Below are 21,815 nucleotides of genomic sequence, written 5' to 3'. Positions count from 1 at the left end.
CAGGAATAAAAATTCCACATAGCTTCATCAAGCTTGTGCCTATCGAAGGAAAGCTTTGTGACGATGGTTGATTTGGATGAGGGCCTGCTTTGCTTCCCAGCCAGTAGAAGGACACATTTAACATATTTTATATTAACAACTGATTGTGTCAATCATAGTTTCACATTACTATCTTTTCCTATTTTGTGTTACTAATCTGATCATCTTTCAGGAATCTTCTCAACAACTAGAAGTTGATACTAACTCTTGCATATTTTTAGGTAAAAGCTGTAGTTCTTTTGTGTTATTTCTGAATAACAACTCTTAAACTGTTACTATTTCCCCAACAGCTTGTGAAAGGCACGCACAGAGAGCACTTGCAGTTCACCTTTCTATTGATCTGCTCACTGTGATACATTTACATGCTAACATGAAGACTGTGGCGAAAGTCACGTTGGTGCCAAGAACTGGTTGAGTCTGCATGTTAATTCACATATAAGAAAGAATCAAATCTCTGGTTGAGGCTAAAAAAATAAAAAGTTTATGGTGTGTCTCTTATTCAACACCCACTGTCCCATTTATGTTCAGACAAACCATAACAATCCACCTGTGCTGAAGTTTCTAGCATTCAATTTATGAACAAGCAACCTTTTGTAATAAAATTGCAAATTGATAAGCAAGTAAGTTACTAATATTTTGGTAAATGTAGTTAGAAAACATAGGGATCATCTACTTTTGCTTCTTAAATACAGAGCCTTTGTAGAAAGACGGAAGCAACAAGAAGAAGAAGAACAAAGATTTAGAGAACAATGTCTGCAGCAGAGGAGAATTAAACTTCAGGAATTAACTGATAAGTTCCAGCGGGCTCATCTGCCTTTTTCTGGGCACAAGCAAATAGGTCTGTAAATTAAAATTTAACCATTATTCACAATACAATTGTTTTTCTATTAATAGAATATAATTGAGGCAAACAGAACAATTAACTTCACTTTAATTAATTGAATTCATATAAGCAAAATTTAACTGACAAGAAGCTCAAATCTGATACATACAACAAAATTGGGTAGAGGGAATTTAAAAAAAACCAAATGTATTTATTTATTTTTAAATTGTATTGTGAGATATTTCATTATATTCTGGTCACAGTAAGTACATCACCTCCTTGGGATATTGTGGCTTCCTAGGTTTTCCCCACTTTTTTCACTGCAGTGTGCTCATTGCTTACAATACCATGCTTTCACAGCTGGATGTGAGGTGTTACAAGGCCACTGAAAGTAAGTTACCAGGATAGTATAATGATTTGCTATTTGATCCCCTGAATATGAAGTATTCAAGAATGTGCACTTTGTTTATCATTAAGTAAAAGCAGTCCTAGCTTATATTAATGTATTACATAACTTTTGCTGAATTAGTCAGCTTTTTAAGCTGTTCTCTCGCTGCTGGGAAGTAATGATCACTTCAACTCAGTTCCTGCTTTCTTGGATTCAGTGCAGATTGGCAGGAGTTTTTAACAGCATCAGCCAAGTCTGATTTCCAGTCAGCTTTCCAGTGTTGCAACTCTTAAGATATGGTATATTACTTAGGTATTCTTTAACAGATTTAGTCTCCCAACTGCAGTTGTGCCAACTGTGAGGTAATGTCTCTGACTTCAAGATCAAATGTCAGATTAAAATAACAAAATAGAACAGTACTGGTTTAGGGCTTCTTCGTAGCTCCACTGACAGCCCAGACTGTGAAGCAATATAATGAATGACAATTTTTTTTCTTGGTTTTCCTTTATAGCAATTCGGCCTCTGCCACTTTCTGCCCTACTTGTACTTACTTGAAAGAGGCAACACTTTGTGCCTATATCTGGACTCTTTCTTTCTCCACTGATTCAATTATTAAGTTACAATTTGGCTTCTATAAAATATCTGCAAGCCATAACTTTGGTTTATTGCATCAGTGGGATAATCATGATGTAAAAACAAAGTCAGTGCTGGATTTTTTAATCTACTTTTTCAGCAGTGCAGTCTAAAAAAAATAGCAAAACTGTTGAATACATGTGTTACTGTAAACACTTAAATAGGCTGAGGTTTTGTTTCAGACGAACTAGAGATGCTCTAGCATGTCTAATGATGCTAAACCGCTTAGTTTATTGTAACAGTCTGTATTTAGGCTTCCAAACTTCAGAAACTTAACCAAACCATTTATGGTAAAATATTCCAATTTTAATTTTTTTTTTCCCATTGTTTTTTTTCCTCTAATCCCTCTAGTCCAGACAAAAGCAACTCCTTCGTTAGAAGAAGCTCTTGCACAAATTAGAGGATCAGCTTTAACACCAGGACTGTGTTCGCCCAGCAGAAGCAAAACCAACATCAGGTAAGTATTTCTGTTTACTCTGATGATCTAAGGAAGTAAATTGCTTAGTGCATTCAATAAACAGCAGACAATTACTCTTTAAGAAATTGTAGGCCATTTCTCTTGTGGCAAAGAAAGCATTTCTCTGAACTGTTCCAATGAAACGTTACGAAACATTCTTGAGTTGTTTGTGTCCGTTTTGTAAAACAGCAGAGAAGATGACACAAACCTTTTCCCTTCAGCAGAATTCTGGGAATAGTCAGGGCTAACCCAGTCCCCATTCAGTTATAGCCTGACTCAGATTGCCACGGTTAACAGGCCATGTGCTGTTCTATAAATTATAAAGTATTCTGTCTAGGTGATTTCTTATTCTCATCCAGATTTTTTCCTTTTGACATTCAAGGATAGTTTAGTTTGTATATTCATCCCATGATCTTATCTTCTTTCCGGCTGTCATTCCTTTAAATTTCTCATCCTTTATATGTGTCTTGAGCATCCTGGTAACAATTTTGTCTGCAATTTCTTTTTATATCACATACAATTTGAACTGCATACTTTTCACTCTACCCAAGCACTTTTTCTAAGATACCTTGACTTATCACAGAATATTTATTCATGCATAGTTTATCTATCATCTGCTGTATTTGATACTCCTGCCTGATTATCCCCTTCCTAATCTCTCATTTCTTTAACATTTCAGTTCAGGGTTTTATTTTTGTTATTGCTATTATTATAATTATTTTCTGCATGCTGTAAATTGTGCAGGTGTTCAGAATAGAGATAAATACTGTCTAAAAGCGGTCTCCCTACTTTTGAGCTTCAATGTGTTCTTCATTGTGATGTTAATATTCAGTTTGATTACATATCTACTGCTGATTAATACATGTTAGCAGGTGATATACTGGGCAATTGAGAAAATATTTCATACCTCTTAGAGCTAAATACTCATGCTATCTGCTGGTCAACATGCATATAGTTCTGCGGCTACTACACTGGATTGACATAATAAAGGAGGATTGCAGCCATAAAAATAAACAAAAAAATCTACCTGCTACATATAAGTTGAAATTGTAGCAAAAAAATGTAGATGTTTCTGAGCTCTTTCTCAAGGTTCCTGATTGTTTGTCTCATTTCACTCATAGGCTCGATTAAGGACAGCAGCTCAGTGCCTTTTCCCCCTGCCTTTATCATTTCTTTCCTTATTAGTCATCTTTCTTCAGACTGCTCCTTGTGCCTTAGAGGCTCACATTTTTCTCTCAAGACCTCTTCAAACCACTTACTATCTCTTGAAGTATAACATTGTTGTCACTCCATATTATATTTGTATAATTTTTAAAACTCACTGTCCTGTAATAAAGATAGTGTGTTCTTTTCCTCATTTTCATTATTATAACCTGATTTCCTAAGGAAATTAAATTTATACCTTCACATTCTTTTACAATTTGTGTTCCCCTAGTGACCAAATTTGAGAGACCGCTAAGAATCTCAAAGATAATTATATTTCTACAAGTTTGAAAGTGGCAATTGGGCAAGGAAGAAATAATTCAAACAAGTGATCCTAGCATGAAAAAGGTTGAAAAGTTGAGTCCACATTGACCTATTGTCAGGTCACAAGCCAGTTAGTATGGATAAGACAACACATGAGTATCTTGGAACCTGCCACAGAATGTGCTGCCTCTTCCCCAGCTGGTAACTAGGAGGCTTGGGTAGGAACCATATGGGGTGGGTGAAGGAGGATGTAGAGAATATTGGGGGGTATGGTAATAAGGCAAAAAGAATTCAGTTATTGCAGTCCAGGCTTGTGTATAAGGGCAAAGTATACAAATTAATATGAAATAAAGCTTTGCTTACTCTAACAATTTGTCTTCCTTCCTTGTTACAGAACATTCTCTATGCATTTTTGTCTGCATCTGACACAAACCCTTACTAGCCCTGAGATTCAAACTGAACACGTGCTATGCAGCATAGATTCTTCTGGTCTGCTGCAGAAGATGTTAGTGCAGGGTTGTTCTTTTTAGTTTTGGTCTGGGAGCCATAGTTTGTGTGGGTCATAAAAGTGGCATTTCTGTATTTTGAGACTTGGTTCCAAAAATGGTGCAAAATTCTCTTAGAGGGCAAATAAATTTCTTGCAAATTGGTACAGCAAAGTAAGTTTTGATAGAGAAAAGCATTTTGAGAAGGTTCTCAAATGTGAAGGTTCTTCAAAACTCACCAATTCTGAGCTGTAAAGCTTTAAAAATGTCTTATAATCCCTTTAATTGGAATTTTTGGGACAGCTAATAACTAACTCAGATGAGGTAGTAGATCCCTTTCTGTATTTCTATCTTTTCTTACACTTCTATAAACACTCACACCAAAAATATGCTATCATCTTTAGAATTTACCCTCCCTCAGAAATAAAATGTGTATATTCATGTAAATGAATTCATTGACAGTCCCTTTTTAAAGGAAGAAATGAATACTGTATTAAGTATTCAAGATAAATATGGCTGCAGACCCAACTGGATATAAGTGAATTTTATAAGATTCTCAATGTCTATGTTGAAAAATTTGTAAAAAAATTAAATTAAGCAATGGAGATATATTACCTCCTCTTGGAGAAAGGCAAAAAATCCTGAACCAGCTAATGAGTGAGAGATTGTATTCTGTGCTTGCAGTAGAGCTACTCTGCTTTTAGTAACGTTGAATTATTAAATACTGAAGCAAAGATTTTAGTCAACGCATTAGCTAACAGACACTGGGATGTGTGCACATTAGGTGTGTAAATAATGTGCTGCTCTTTTACAAGATATATTTTCCTGCTTGTGTTTAAAAACAGTTGTATTTGTTAGGTTCAGTCTTGGAATAGAAATTTAATTATGACAAATCAAAAATGTTCTCTGAAAAGAGTTGGAATGTAGGAACTTTTATAAATATAAATGGTCTAAACATCCAAATAGATATCAAGAAACTTCTCCCCACCTCAGAAAAAAAAAAAGGCACCAGATTTTTTGGGGCTAGGTGTCTATCAGTCTGGTCCACAGTAGCAAAGTCCTTAAAAGTGGATAGGTACAGAAAGTTTTTGGATAAGGAGGATATCTCCCATTTAAAAGAACACAGAATGCAGTTTTCTGAGTTCTATAAATAAATATGAGAAATTGTTCTCCCTTTTTGCTATCAGCCATCTAATCAGAAATAATCAATTCCTTTTTAGACTCTGCTAAATATACATGTCTGCTTAAGTCAGTGCAATTAAGCCAGCTTTTTCAGAGTATTTTATAAAATCTTCTGAAAAATAGCAATAATCTTGATGGGATGAAAGTTTCCATTTTCCATTGTCCTAAAACTGTAAGTATTGTAATAAATACAGAAAAGGTCTCATTAGACTATTTACCCATTTGACACATGTACTAAAAAGAAAAGGAACTGATTTTAACAGGGAGTATAATTTTAGATACAGAAAGAGGATGAAATAGATGAAGGCTCAGAAGATGGACCTGTGGAAACTTAAGCTGAAGAAATTGAGAGAAATGAAGAAAAGGGATTGTTGAGTTTCTGTACATATTAGACATATGATAGCCGTCTCCAGCTAGAGACAATACATGTTTCCTAATAATGCATCTCTGCTGGATAGGCAGTAGAGCAGGGTGAGGTCTGTGTATATATTGTGTGACTGTACTGTTCAAATTTGCTCAATAGGGGTGCCAGCTGTTAAGGAAGATAGCTTTGTGTGGCATGAAATACTCATGTCTTCTTCTAAGTTCCTATACTGCATATTGCCCATACATGAAAGGAACCATCTTCCTCACCATCAACTTCACTGAAAATGAGGATGGGTAAAATGTGCATAGTAGATCATCGTGTTGAGCCAGATTCCAATTTCAATAAAAAAGAGGGAAATACGCGAAGTATGATTTTCATATTTAGTTGCACATAGACTAAAAGTTCACTTTTGCAACAAATTTAGCTAAACACTTTCACCCAATTTAGCAATATTTAAGGGGTCATGTTGATGCTGCTAAGAAACTACATGAGAGAAATGCATCCTGGGAATGTTGGAAAGCATCTGTGTATTGAATGGACAATAAGGTTTGGTTTGTTACTCGAAATCCTGTGACTGATGAGACAAAGTATCATTTCAAATACTGGACTTGATCAACCTGGTAAAATAAAAGCTGGATCTCCCCTTTTTGGTAAAGGTATACCCATTTTACAAATAACTTCCCTGAAAGTTTATACTGATAACCTGTTTCCAAAATCTGTTTTCCTCCTACCACCATTTGTAATCATTGTGGAGTACAACAAATACTTGATCCTAAACCAGCAAGACATAAGCTTGGCTTTGTAATCAATTGTAAGGGTTATGGCTCTACTGAACCGTTGTGGATCTGGTAACAGATCTCTGTATGTGCTTCTTTGAATATGCCAGACTAAGGGCATTCAGGGCCCTAGAGACAGGTTGGAGACAAAAGACAGAATCCATGTCCTTTGCTAAACTGTTCCACCTAGGCAGTCAAACATAGCTGGCAACCTGGTTATAGTTATGCTTCCAGAACACTAAAGTTTGATCTACCTATGAGCTGGTGGGTTTTGGTTTGTGTGTTATTTTTGCCTTTTTTTAAGGCCTACCTTTCGTATTGGTTAAAGCTCTTTGTTTCTTGTTTTTCTCATCCTTGGTATCTGCCTAGTTCTTGCTTCTTGTTTTCCAAAGCTTGGTTCCTATTCCTAGTGATCTTACCCAGCCTTGTTCCAGTTCTATATGCTTTTTATTCTTGAACATATCTCGCTACATAGTCCCTGCCTTCCTAGTCTCTGATTGCACCTTTTCCTTGTCGTTTGCCTTCATGTGCTTCTTGGTTCTTTGATTCCTGGGTGTCAGCTAGCTCCATGGCTCTTGCTAATTCTCATCCTGTAGAAACCTGTGGTTTCCTCTGTCTTAATTTGGGCTCACTCTGACCACAGTACCCAGCTACACTAGCTTCTCCAAATATATTTTTTTTTTTTTCAGGTAGCAAATACAAATTCTTTAATGTACCACATTAATGACATTGCACATCATCAGTAGAATTGGACTTTCTAGATACTACAAAGACTTCTTGCTGTTTGAAGTAAAGGAATATCTGAGAGTATCTTTATATAGTTATCCTCTAGATAAGCCAATCTTATGGAAAAATAAAGGCCATTTTGGTTTGGTGGTTCTTTGTTTTTGTTTTTGTTTTTTTTTTTAAAAAAAACAACTCTCCGTGTTCCATTTCTGTAAATGACCAAACTGTTGGCTGACATTTTCCAGATTAATTCATCCTGAGGCAGACACCCGACAACCCAATCGGAAAAGTCCGACTATTTACAAATAGCAGAAAGTTTAAAATGGAAAGTGTTGGAGAGTTTTAGACAGTACTAACAGCACCACTTGTAGTTACATATAGTATAGCTGTCCTTCACTTGCCAGGCATTTATTGATGATGTATACTTTTGGAAAGAAAAATGTTTAAAAGTGTAGAGTTAACTCAAAGAAATAAGACAAAGTAACAAATTATTTGCTTGTATCAAGAACCACAGGTGACACTTCATCCTCGTCAGCATCTGGAAATGGTTCTTTCCACCAGAAGCAGATTGTGGCAATGGTTGACGGCGGTAAAACAATACAAGAAAGCAGTAGAATGAACATGGATTGTAACCAACTTATCTTCCAGACAAAGCTGAAAGAAATGCAACAACTCCTTGAAAAACAGCATCTCAGCAACTTGGAGGTGTGATATTTCCATGTGATTCATGACATGATGCTTCTTAAATGTGATAGAAAGTTTCTTGAATGTGATAAAAATGAAAGGTCTCTTAAGCACTCCTGACCAAGTAGGCAACACCTGAGGGCACCCTGTACTATGCCTTACCAATAGATTATTTATAGTAAAATTATACATATTTTTCAGTAAGAAATCAGAGATCTTTAAAAATGTTTGCAAGAATATTTTCACAAATTCTTCAAAGATATCTGTCATGTTGTCTTTCTTTCTGTGAACATAAGATTTGTATGTCAGACTTCCTGGCTTTGAAGTAGCTAGCCATTAGTCCATTACAGGATTTTTGTGCCAGCTCCAAACCTAAACTGGTGGCTTGCAATTTGCACTTCAGTTTCTGCTTTGTTGATTGCTACAGCTCAGCACAAGATGCTATAGCAGTGTAATTATGGTAGATCAAATGTTGGGATTTTTTATATTTCTTGGGTTTTTTTCTAATGTGTGGTGATTTCTTAGGGATTGACTTCAAGTCTCTTGAGATCCTTTTTTGTCATCTTTGGTGTTCCAGTAACAAGCCCATTAACGTTCTGTCTAAACTAATTTTTTGACCCAAAATCAGTTTCAAAAGTCACCTTAGAAACACAGTGAAAATCAAGAAGAACCGAGTTCCAAAGTGATTTCTTGTAACTGCAATTTTAAGTGTGATTTTAGGTCTGTCAGTGTTGTTTTTGATTTTCAAAATATTGTCTTCAATATTACATTTTTTGGAATGAAGAGGGCATAATTTTGGGCTCATTCTTTTATTTCTGTAATATTATCTACTGGTGTCTGAACTTGTGGTGTCTGAAATGACCTTGACTCTATGAAGCACCATCCCTTTATATTGGTGATGGCTAGAGCCATGAGATACTGGTGGCAACAGAGCAAGGGCTTTTCCTTTTAATACACGTGTATGGATAACTTTTGAAAGACTGTATACAGTTCAGATATAGTTTGAGTTCTTTGATATTGGTGTTTTCAGGCACATTCATCTGTGTCCTTGTACCTACTTTGTTCTGATGGGTATTCATGAGAATCTTGAGCAGCTGGTGGCTAACAGAAAATCTCACTCAACTGGAGTAAATTTCAAAAAGGTTGATAAGACAAAAAGTACAGTTTGTACCGGCAAGGTTGTTGATTAGTGTTCATTCTTAGTTCCAAGCATAAAAGAAGGAAGAGCAAATGGCAATTTATAGAAAAGAGATGACAGAACAGAATTCTAGATAACTACTTTCAAACAAAATACAAAACAGTCTAAGTTTTTTTTCTTAATACCACATTGTGCGTTTCTTCTTAATATATTGTAAGACAACTACAATGTAGTGTATTTTATCAAACACAGTTATCACATTCTAATTGAATTCGAGGAAAAAACTGCCGTGAGTCATGCATGACTTTTTACTCATATTTTTTGTAAATGTTATCATCAGCTTTGGACATTGCATATAATATAGTAATTTGTGTTTACAAATCAATATATTTTTGAAAATGCTGTGGTCCTGTGAAAAATTTTGCTTTTTCTTCCAGAATGTATTTTTCTGCTACCACTGGGGGTTGCTCAGCTTCTTCCCTCTGATAAAGTTTCAAATTGTAAATATTTATACTTCAGCATTTGGACTTTCTTTCTTGAAATTGCATGCCTTAGACTCTGGTTAGAAAAATAGTCAAGAAAGCTATTGTCATTGTTCTAAGGCCTGAGTTTTGGAAGTTTAATACTTGGATTGTGCTGGTGTGCATGTGCATTGTGAATTCCTGTGATGTGAAATACCGTTTATAATACTCTTACTAATAAAATGTATAATTTATAGTTTATGATTATTTATAATGATCTTACTGACGTGAATAGGCTTCAGTAGTCCTGTTACTGTCTGTTGTCCAAAGTCATTTCAGCATTGCCTTTCTGAAACTAATGTCAAAGTACTTCACTGCGCACATGCTTTGCAGTCTAACCATCCATTGAGATCCTTTGACCTCTCTTTGTTTCTGTTTTTACAGGCCCAGCAGGATTATAAAGATTCCTAAAATTCTTTTCTTTCCTACAGGGCAATGAAGTTCTATGTAGACCTTTACCAGTAGATTTGGTGTGTTCCCTGCTTTCCATCCCTAAAAATTTGTATAGTTTCAGCAGTAAGCCAAGGTTTTCAGTGACCCTTCTACCATTCTCCAAAACTATTTTGCTTAAATTATTGAGAGCAGTAGATTTTATTTTGTGCAACAGTTATGTCTAAGCCAGTACATCAAATTGTTCTTTGTTATATGTCCATAAGTATATTCTGTTTTGAAGAAATTAATACTAACTTCATTCACAATTAAAGGTTTTGTTGCACAGTCCTTTGATGGTTTTGTGGCAGGCATAAATAAAATCTTTAAGGTGGAGCTGGTGACATGGTCTTTAGCTAAAGCTGCATGCAGCTTTTCACCAAAAGACATTACTCCCAAGTGCTTATCATTTTTCCAAATGTTAATGTTTACGTTGAAATTTTCCATTTCTGGCACCTGCCTTGAACTGAATAATTTAGAGAATGTCCATTAAAATGGCTCAACTGTGACAAGCAACAGTATTATTCAGATACCTTTTGTCTTTTTCCTTTCATCACCTCTTTAATTTGGTGGCCATACAAAATTGTTTTGGTCAGTACAAAATCTTTATGCTCTTCCAGAACAATACATTATGCTTGAATTAAACTGTTCAGTCAATGTCACATTTTACCTCTGTTGTTTCACTTTTTAAACAAAATACTTGGAAGTAAGAGCTAATTCACAGACAAAATAGGTATAGATTACAACATAGAGATTGTATTTTCCTTTTCCCTCCTTTATATGACCATAATTAGGTTATTCAAGTGGTATCTGTGAAATCCAAATTTAAATCTCTTTCTGATTGATTTAAAGCATGAATTTTGCTTTGGCTTTCCTTTCTTTCCAAGCATATTGTGCAGCCATTGAGGTACTCAGTATCAGTCTTTCTATGGACACTGATCCCCTTGGCATAAAATACTTCAATATTTATTGAAATAGGGATGGGAACACAGGTATCATTTATCAGACATTGCAACCCAAACCATGATGTCAGAGGGTTATTCTTATATTATCTCGAATACAATAGAATTTTGTATCCTATTATACTCTCTGTGTGTTTATATATGTTGCACATAGAATTATATAAGTCTCAGAAATAACGAAGAATATTTTCTAAGCGATGTTCCACTGAATGAAGGCAGCAGATGCTGCAAACACGTAGGTATGGACATTACCTTACTTGCAGGAGTGAGTTGATCTGTATGACTGTTAGCTGTTTGTGTTACCATACTTTTGAGGTTGGACTGTGCCTATGAAATGGAAATGTTTCAGGTAACTGATGGAAAAACTGAATTAATTTTCAAGTGCATTTGTAGTATGACTGGAATGAGTTAAACAGGAGTTCCTTCTGCAAGGTGTATTGTATCAGTCTAACTCTTCAGAAGCAGACAAGACTAGCATGGAAAAAAGGAGTGCCTGTGTACAGAATCTCTCCTGAGTGTCAAGAACTTGTAGAATGCTCGGGGCTAGTGAGTGGGAACACAGACTCTTAAAGGGAGGGTTAGGATAAAATGGCCTTGGAACTGAAGTCAAACTTGATTTTGAAGAGACCATTCAAAGACTTGAAATAGGTTTCTATACTCACGTTAAATCTAGAAATGTTGGCCATTTTTTACTTAGAACTGTGAATGTTAGCATATTTCTGTTGATCACTTAAATTACATGACAAACTCAAGTGATTTCCCTACTTATTTTCCTTTTGGCAAGATCAGAGGTGTTCAGTTTTTATTGGCTTTCAACCAATATTGCAACATACCACTATCCTCCCTGTTATTTCACTAATCCAAAATTCACAGTTTCATATAAAGGCAAATTGAAATGTATCTCCAGGCTGAATTATTTTACCCAAATAATCGAACTTGTTTTGATTGCCTGTTCCTCAAGAGTAGGTTTTTTTATGTAAAATAGTGTTTTATTCCAAGCCTGTGCTGTATGAAATGACATTGCAATCTTCATATCTGACAATCTGGATGTTCAGTCGTTGGAAGAGTATCTTGCCTTCATTCAAAGCCCTGCTTGAGCAGGTGATAATGTAGGATTGAAGCTGAAACAGCATTTTCAGTACAAAAGTATTTGTTTCACAGGTAGATTAATACATTAAGACAGCTTTGCTTGTGGGTAAGTTAGGATTGTTACACATACAGCACAGCTCACAAACCACAGAAACAGGGAAACAGAGAACTGTCGTCTAATATATACTTGCTCCTCCTTTCCCAGTATATACTTTTTTCATAAGAATTTCCGTACATATTAGCATGACTCCATTTTTGATTTTCCACTCATATACATATATCTATATATGTATGCATCTATGAAATGTTTATATATAACTATGTACTAAATTATTTCTACCGTATTTCATAGCTATTTTTGAAGTGATTTGTTTTACTGCAACAGAGTAAAATGTTCATAAATGTAGCTAAAGGAGAGGAACAGAGAGAAAAAATAGCAGTATCAGATCTTTCATTTACTGCCGTTACTGTAATAATAAAATGTTTGCTTGCCGGAAGGGAGTGGAAGATAACAAAGTTTGTGCGTACTGGTCTGCCAGGATGCTATATTATATTATGACAACTTGGTATTATCAGAGATAGTATATACTAATGTCTCCAGGGAATATTGGGAAATCTATTGCTTTCTCATCAAGACTAAAGTATCACTGTTCAGCATAATTCTACCCCTTTGAAGATGGAAGAGCTGTGTTTTGGGTTTTGTTTTGTTTTGTTTTTTTAAAGAGAGAAACCTTTTGTGAAGTGAAAAGCAAAACAGAATTTAACTACTTTTTTCTAACAGTATTCTGCTTCTGTCCTAGTAGGTTCATGGTGGGCTGAGTACACAGAAACCTAATCAATTCTTTCACTTTTTTTTAATATTAATTATTATAAACCTGCAGCAGCACTTCTGTGGTATTTAGTAGTTTGAGCTTTGCTGTCCAGTTTATGCCTGATACTGGCATATCTCCCTAAGGAAGTATGACTCACCAACTGGGAATAAAGCGTTAAACCAAACAGCCAGAATTCAGAGGACAGGAATAAGCAGAGAATAACTGGGACCCAGGAGACTGAAAGATCTTGTAACAAACAAATTAAAGAATTACGCTATTTCAAAGAGTGGCAAGAAAAAAAATCAGTCTTTAAATTCAGTAGGCTGTATAGAGGAAGGTAGATGCTGAAATCTTGTACATGTTCTTATAAATCATATCTGGAACATTCTTAAGAGGAATATATGTCTTGAAAAAATGATCAAAAAATGGAATTTGTAAAATGGGTAACGTAACAGTCACTATTTTTTTCAAGATAAGTGATTATATTAATGAAGCATGCAGTAAATGTTGTCATGAAACCATCTCATTAGACAAACTTATTTCTAGAGAGCTATAAATATATAATCTTAGAAAATGCTGTTAGATATATGGTTTAATTTTTAGGTTGCCCTGTGTGGAGTCATGCTTTGGACTCAATGATCTTTGTGGGTCCCTTCCAACCCAGGATATTCTATGATTCTAGAGGTATTTCTGTGTCTGACATTTAGGATTTCCTAATATAAATCCACTTTCTGCTTTGGTTGCTGCTGTGCAGTGCACAAGATAGAGTGGAAACATGTTAAAAATGTTCCATCTTTGCACTGTATTTACATTGCTAAAAGAAAAAGTAATGCTTTTTATAGACTCCAAAAATGTATACTAATTAGCAAGAGAGATCTGGTAGGATTGTCCCTCAGCTGAACTACGGATTATTTTAAAAATTATATTCACACGCTGTATGGTTGTGGGTCTTTTAGGAGGTGTGTACTGGTCAAATAGTATTACTAATTTTTTTTCTGATGCTACAGCTCCAGTTCATTCAAATCTGTCAGCCCTAATGCTTTGCCTTGTTTGTGTATTTGTGAATAAGAATAAACCAGGAAGACAGATTCTGAATTTTCTAAAAGACAAAGAAATACTTTCCTCCGTCAGTTAGTCTGCTGCTCTTTCCCCATAAATCAGACTTTGTTGGAAAGATTTTCTAAAAATGATAATTGCAGGGCTTTGAGTCTCATCATTAAGACCTTAGCCATCAGTGAGAGAAAGGATTATTTCTTTGCTTTAAAATGGAAAAAAATCTCTGAGAATTGTTTCCCTTTCATTTCTGTCTCTAAAGTATTGCCTAGAAATAGCTTAATCCATGAAATATTTTTTAAAACATCATTTTTCCTACAACCTGCAAATTCCAAAGAAGTGAAAGTGGCTAAGTTTTAGCTGATCTCCATTCTCCTTTTTTGGGATAACCAAAATGACATTGGATATAACATAGATTGTAAACAACTATGAATTTGCTCATTAAATTATGTCATTCCATTTTATGTGTAACATTAAAATTATTATTAGTTAAGCCGTTAAGAATTTATAGAATTAATATTGCGTATGCACACCCAATTTTTCTCCATGTCTATTTGTCTTATGATGTTTTCCAATTATGCAGTCCCATACTATTTTTACATGACCCCATCTCTTAAATTTGCAGGCTAGAAGACACCGTCTCAAAACAAATTTATTAATGAGTTAAAAACAAAAAAGGGACCAATGCATTGTGGTGCTCAGTGCCTTAACATTTAATCATTTAGTAATTTTAATAGTATTTAAAAACTAGCATTATAAATTCCACCTCTGGAGTTGAATGATTAGGTTAGTCTGTGAGAGTTGGGCACCTGGAACAGGGATCCTGAGAAGCAGCAGTCTTGAATATTGAGATGTTAAATTAATTAATAGAAAGTAACAGAGAGAAACGTTTAGCTGAAAACCTGTTTCCTACACAGTTGTGTACATTTAGTTAAGGACTTCATTAAAACTGGAAGTCAGAACTTGAAACTCTGACATTCAGGGTTCAGACCTCTTTTCTATAAAAATCTTTCAGTACAGTACGGCTTACTGCAGTGCTGAGTGCCTACAAAATTGGAAACTTGAGTTCTTTTTATCTCAAGAAGTTTGAACCTGTATTTCTAGCATCCTGTGATGATTTTCCAAACAGGCAAATCAGGTCCTTTTAAATACTCAGGTTTATAGATAGCTAGTTTCTATATCCTAGATAGCTTGGGGGGGGAATTAGGCACCTAGGACTTAGCCTGGGAAAGGCAGAGGTGTTGATAGGAAGCTTTTCTCTGCTCATCCTACACCTCCATAGCTTCTTTGGTGGGTTTGGCACAGTATAATGGATCTCTTGTGTAACGTAAGGACCAAAACACTTTCTCAGTGATATTTGCTTTCTTGGGTCTGCCCAGATCTTCCGTGAAATCAATGTTGTGTAGTGCCATGTACATTATGTTTTCCAAACTTGCATAGAAGAGAGATCATTAATTTTCTAATGGACTTTCCCATTCCCTAGTTGGTAAACTCAAAACCAGTAAAGGTGTTTAGACACCGCACGGGCTTTGAGAGGTAGCTTTGTATGTGTGACCACTGGTGTCTTTTACTTCACAATGAATATGAAGTATAACATAATGTATATACACATATAGTACACAAAGAACTCCTGTAAATAAACTGGTCAAAATTATCAAAATAGCAAGGAGCATGAGAGGTGAGGGGCCTGGGTTTTCAGAGTAGGTAGCATTTTTCCAGCATTTATCTTTGGAAGAGTATTCCCATTCACCTCTTGGAATTGTGAACAACCAGCACTTCCTTTGCAGAAAATGTCAAATATACATATAGCCGCTCTTTAGTGTAATAGCGTTATGACAGGGTCCTTTGGCAGAAAATTCACTTGTCAGGTTCTCTTAAAATTTCACTTGTTGCAATGTTGTTCTTTCGTTGGCCTCATGAAAGACTTCTTAGGCTCATGTTTTCTCTTTGTTTTAGTGCTTTTTCTGAAATGAATTTGCTTGACGCAGCTGTTCTAAGTCTTAAGTGACCTCTTTTAACTCCTTGTAAGTTTTCCCTTTCCTAGAATACCAAGTATGTGCACAGGCTGGGTTTAGATTTCATGCATTAGGATATAAGATAATGCAGGCAACAGGCAATACAATAGATTGTACTTATATAACAGAAACAATATGCAAATCCAGGAAATAAAAAGATAGTACACTCTATGAATATTTTTGTTTCCTTCTCATCCTATAATATTCTAACAGATTAAATCAAATGAAATCATTGGGATTTCCAGGTTTATTTCCCTGTAGCTACTGATCACTAAAAAAGAATAATTGTTGAATGCTTTTTTAGGTCTGCAGAAGTAGTTCTAGTTATGCATATTTACAAGAAAATGTTACATTCATTTTCATTACAGAGTAGGCTAGAAAGGGAAATAAAATATGTAAATATTTTAATGAGAATGATAAGCATCTTTAATGTGTCAAATGATGAAATTGTACGATGCAACAAAATGAATATAAAATTTGCATGAATTAAGTAAAAGTGAGTACATCTTTAAATAACGAATCCTTTATTCTTCAGTTCCTAACTTATTTCTGGAGGTTGCCTCAACTGAGATTTTGTGTTCCCATGAAGTTTTGTTTTACAAGGAGAGTAAAATTATATTTAATGCAGGATCAAGTCTATTTCAACCTCTGGAGTGCAACTGGGTAGAAGTTTTTTGACCTTAATTTTTGAAAGTTGCAACTTTTCTTGCACCCTCCAGATTTACCAATTTAACTAACTTGCTATTGGAACAGGTTTTTTAAAAACAATCCTTACAAAATTTTTCATCTGTTTAAATTAGTCATTTTAGAAACACATGTTTAGCTATACGGGTGCAGTTTCTAAATTAGATAAGAAGTAGGCCTGACACCTAGAATTTCATTTTACTGTTTTTTTTTTCCCCCATCTGAAAATTCCAAAGTTAGTTCTTAAATTTGGCCTGGTATGCAAGACTCTGAGCCTATGCCTTGTCCTTGTTTGGTGAAGTTCAAGCAGAGGTTAACAATATAATTTAGCCAAACATAAAGGTTAATAAATAGCTAACAAAGCGTTATATATTCTTTTCTACTAGAAAGACACTGGTTTGTATAGCTTTAGTCTGAAAATGTTCCCTAAAGGGAACTTTCCCTGCACTTGGTTCTTTGTTCTTCTATTTAGTTTCTTTATCTCAGATCATAACTACAATGGAAGACTGCACCAACCTTTGAACATTTAGTGCAAGATAAGATTCAATTCAATCATAAAAAGTCTTTCAGGACTCACTAAGCTTTTTATCCTGCAATTTAAAATATTTGTACAGCTATAAACTGTGTAATAGTATGGTATAACAATTTTACTAGAATAAAAAAAAGGTTTACTACAAAAATATGTTCTTATTCACTAATGAATTTTATGCATTCTTTACTAAGTTTTCAAAATGTTAATTCTATTGTAATTGCCCGCAGATATATAATCACTTAGCTAGGTTAACAGATTTTGCTACTTGAAACATTTTCCATTTAAAGTCACTAATGGGGAAAAAAAAAAATCTTCATTGTATAAGATTGCATATCTAATTCAGCTTCTCTTAGTTTTTCACACTAATTTTTTCCAACATATGGTTTAGAATCACTTAGCTGATGAGTTGTGTGCAAGTGAACTTCCACAAGTTCACTTGTGGAACCGAACTTGCACTTCCACAAGAGAGAGTGTGTGAGATTGAGAAAATAGTTGATATGCTTGTTTTCCTTTATGTTTCTGTGTATTTTGAAATTTTGTACTTAAAGAAGTATGTATTTTCAGCTATGTCGGGCATCTCAGTGTTTGGATAGAGAAGTAATAGTGAAGAAAATGCCTGTGTAGTGCATACATAAAGTTGTCCCAATGGCGATTCGGATGGTGCCAGTTGCTTTTTTTCATCACTACATTAAAGTTCAACAAAGAAGTTGAGGGGATGGATGGGAATCCCATATGTCCTTAGACCTGATCTGTCCTCATAGATCAGATGATACTTTCTTCTTTCTGAAAGATGAGAAGAGGGGGTTTCACTGGAGGGAGTTGTTAATCACTATGATTATGATAGCCGAGAGATGTCTTTGCCATGACGAGGCTTAAATCCTCATCACTTGTGGCACTTTGTATGAAAATAAACATATTCGGTCTAGTATTATGGGTAAATTCCAGTTTGGAGAAGATCCACTATTAAATCTGCATTTTCATCTATTCTTTTTCATTTTGTAAACTCCGTTACATGTTAGAGTACTAAAACCATCCTGTGTCATAGAGCAATCCAGAAACAGTAGTGTTGTTTAGATAAATCTTGTTCTTCTTCTGATATGGTAGAATTTATATAAAACTTTGGATGAATTTTGTTGAACTATGCAGCTCTTTCCTCTGAATTCCAGACCCAAACTACATCATTTTCTTTTGCAATTGAACACAGGTAAATTTTGACTTGATGGAAACACTCATGGTGCTATGACCCCAAGTTGTAAAAACACCCAGCTCAATATTGATTGTATTTTAGCCTAAGCTCTCGTTAATGAAAAAAAGGTATAAGCAAAAAACCATTTCTGATAAATGTAACAGTCTGGTTTTATGCCTGTATTTCAGAATGTTCCTCAAGAAGTCAATGAAACAGATGATTCAGGAAGCCTGACAAGCCTTGACAGTCTTGAGGCTGGAGAACAAAATGGAAATTACAGAACACCGAGTAGATCATCTTTGACTACACAGTGTGACTGTGCCCTGTACAACCCCCAAAAATCACAGACTAGGAATAATGGTTTGCTTCATACAGCTCAAAGTACTTCTTCTAAACATATGCATCTAAATAACTGCCCGGGAAATGTAGATTCGCAACACTACCACAACTTACCTATTCATGATGTTTTAGCTAAACGCAATGTTCTAACTCCTGTTGAGCATGTAGGCAATTCAGAAAAGGAATCATCTGCTTCCCACAGATCTGGAAACAAACATGCAGAGTTCTCTACCTCTGGTAAGCAAGAAAGCTCTTTTTTTCTACAAAACATAGAAGAAGAAAGAAGCAAGCCATATTCTGGAACAGCTAGCACATTAGCCACTTCTAGTCCTGTTTTCCATCCTAGCAAAGACTGGGCCAGCCCTGATTCTATTCCAGGAGAAGGAGTTCAAGATCTGATGCAAGATCAGAGTTTTAAAATGACCCCACAAAAAAGAACTATAGCTGTGGAAACCTCCAGTCAACTTATTGCAACAGCTAGAACATTATTTCCTAATCAGGGATGTTCTGCTGGCATTCCCAGCACAGCTGATACATTACCAAAGGACAAAAACATCAGAGCAGAGTTTTCAAAAAATACCTCAGGAAGAGTGACTGAAACAAAAGAAGCAAATATTAAATGTATTGATGACATTAATCCAGGATCATCTTTATTTCAAGACACACCAAATGCCTCAGTTTTGTGTGATGTTAAGCAACAGAATGACGAAGAGGAAGAAAAGAGAAATATGGTTGAAACTATGTTACTGGTGTCTGATACAGAGTTCAATTCTGGCACTGCTGCACTGCACAAAACCCTGAAAAACAATATTCTTGAAAGCAATCCAGCAGAGTTATTCAGCAGTATCTTAAAGAAGAATGCTAAATACAAACCCAGTAATTTCAAAGATGTGGTTACGAACCAAGGGACCAGTTTTGGAACTCGACTCATGTCTTCTGTCAGAGACAGTATAGAACTGGCAAAGATGAAAAAGGACAATGCAGAAAATGAAAAACGCAATAGAAGTCTAAGATGGTGTGATGATATTAGGGAGATAATAATAGAAACTAATGAACAATGCGATGAAAAAAACACCAGTGGAATACCTTCTGCACAGCTGCAATATGTTCAAACTACAAATAATGCTCCTAAGACTACTAATCTAAGTATTGTTGCTCAACCTTCAAACTCCATGTTCATAAAAAATCATCAGGAAAGGTCTCATATATCAAACCCAAATGTTAATACTGAAGAATCAAATAAAGAATGCACGTCTCAGAATATATCTACTGGATCAGTTTCTGCTAAAAATGCTTGGATGGTATCAAAAGTTGAAAAAAGTAAACCCCCAGTATGTAGTAATAATGCTAAAATTAATGATGATAACCAACTCAAAAATATGGCAAAAATTGCTAGAACAACAACATCTGTAGGAGCCCAGTCAACTTTTATGCCAAAGAAGAGAACAGGCACTATAATCCAACCGCAGTTGGTCACTGGAGACAACAAAACTCGAAAAGCTCCAGGGAAATTGCTAGTACCTCACCCACCATCTGTACCTCTGCTGGGAAATCGAAGTGGCAAAAACGCAGCTAGCCCTGGGTGTCAGCCACTGCTGTCTTCCAGTCTTCAAGCTACCACTACAAGCAGGAATGATTTAAATGAAAGGCATGTTGTGTTAGCAGATAAGGTTTTAAATAGAAACAGTACAAAAACCAAGGGGAGTATTACTTATTCTAACGTGGTCACTGCCAGATTTACACCTGCCTGCACCACAGCCAAATACAAACTGTGGCCACAAAATACTTGTTCTGTAAATAGTGTTCAGACAAGCGCCTGTCAAGATTGTTCCGTAACCTGCTCTGAAAGAAGACTTGCTAACACAGAAAACAGATTACATCTCCATCATATCCCAGCATCTGGAAAAACAAGTACCTCCTGCCAAGGAGCGCATACTGCCCGAACTCAAAAAAACTCTGCTACTGGTAAGAGTCATGTTTCTGGGTTTGGGAGAGGGGGGATGTTCAGACAAAAGTCTTTTTCAATTACATCACAAATTTGTTTTCAGTTAAAACATCCAGCCTTTCATCCATTCACACAACACAGCCAGTTTTAACAAGTTTTCACCATTTGTCATTGTCATTTCTATTCTAGTGGTGCCCAGAGGCCTCTAAATGTCAATCCCCATTTTTAATAGCTGACTACAATATTAAATGAAAAGGAAGTATTTTCCCTGAGATTATATTCCTGACTAATGGAGCAGATGTGACAGGTGGATTAAATAATGATATAGGAGGAAGTGACTAAGTTTATATGAGCAAGTTTTACAAGGTAACTGAGAGTCATAGCTTGTTGTCCAACAGTCACTGCCACTTGAGAGTGAAAGAAATATAGATCCACCATGTTCTTAAAATGCTGTAAATGCCTAAAATTATGAAGTTTTAGTCCAGGTAATGCAATTAATGCTCAAAAAAATGAAATGTAAGTTAAAAATAATGAGCTTCTACCAGACAAATTTTGCTGTGCTGCAAAGTATATCCAATTTATAAAGAATTTTAAGAAATTTGAGGACCAATCCTGCATTTCATTAAAAATTAGCCTTGGGAACAAGAAGATACAGAGACTGATTGGTAAGATAGAGGAAAGATGCATAAGAAATTTTGGGATAATAAACTTTCATCTCCTGGGTTTTACATTTCAAAATAGGTTTCATGCTTTTGGTTTTCCTTGTTTCTCCTCTGCAGCCTAGCTATATTCTGTGCCTGGGGCGCTGTTGGCATGCTTTGCTTGTGATTTGTATGTTGTGTCCTGGTTTGCTTCTTACTGAGGACTGCAGCTAGAGGCAGAGCTCCTGAGGCTGTAGACCCTACTTCAGGGACAAGCAGCACTCCAAACTGCTTCACCTACTGGGATCACCCCGAGGATTGGCCATGCAGCTCAAAGATACTTTCTAGCAAAACAACTAATTCTCATAACTTAAAAAAACCCTAAATTTCTAGTTTTATCTACAGTAATACATAATTTTAACTATGGAGTGATTCAGAACAG

At 35.5% G+C, this 21,815-nt stretch overlaps 1 protein-coding gene across 1 annotated transcript in view; it reads left to right on the top strand.

The window, feature by feature from the left end:
* The window catches only part of KIAA1377 (KIAA1377 ortholog), a gene marked incomplete at its 3' end in the record, with an annotated part of 24,736 nt that extends 3,984 nt beyond the window's left edge, over positions 1-20,752 (top strand). The window contains exons 2-5 of the mRNA XM_009708509.1: positions 732-877; positions 2,235-2,340; positions 7,850-8,048; positions 18,637-20,752. Coding sequence (XP_009706811.1) covers positions 732-877; positions 2,235-2,340; positions 7,850-8,048; positions 18,637-20,752 — 2,567 coding nt within the window. The remainder of the gene's footprint in view (positions 1-731; positions 878-2,234; positions 2,341-7,849; positions 8,049-18,636) is intronic.
* Between the last annotated feature and the right edge of the window lie 1,063 nt (positions 20,753-21,815).

The sequence above is a fragment of the Cariama cristata genome, unplaced genomic scaffold, assembly GCF_000690535.1.
Source record: "Cariama cristata isolate BGI_N322 unplaced genomic scaffold, ASM69053v1 scaffold25639, whole genome shotgun sequence".
Lineage (NCBI taxonomy): Eukaryota > Metazoa > Chordata > Aves > Cariamiformes > Cariamidae > Cariama > Cariama cristata.
This window is presented reverse-complemented; position numbering and strand designations above follow the sequence as displayed.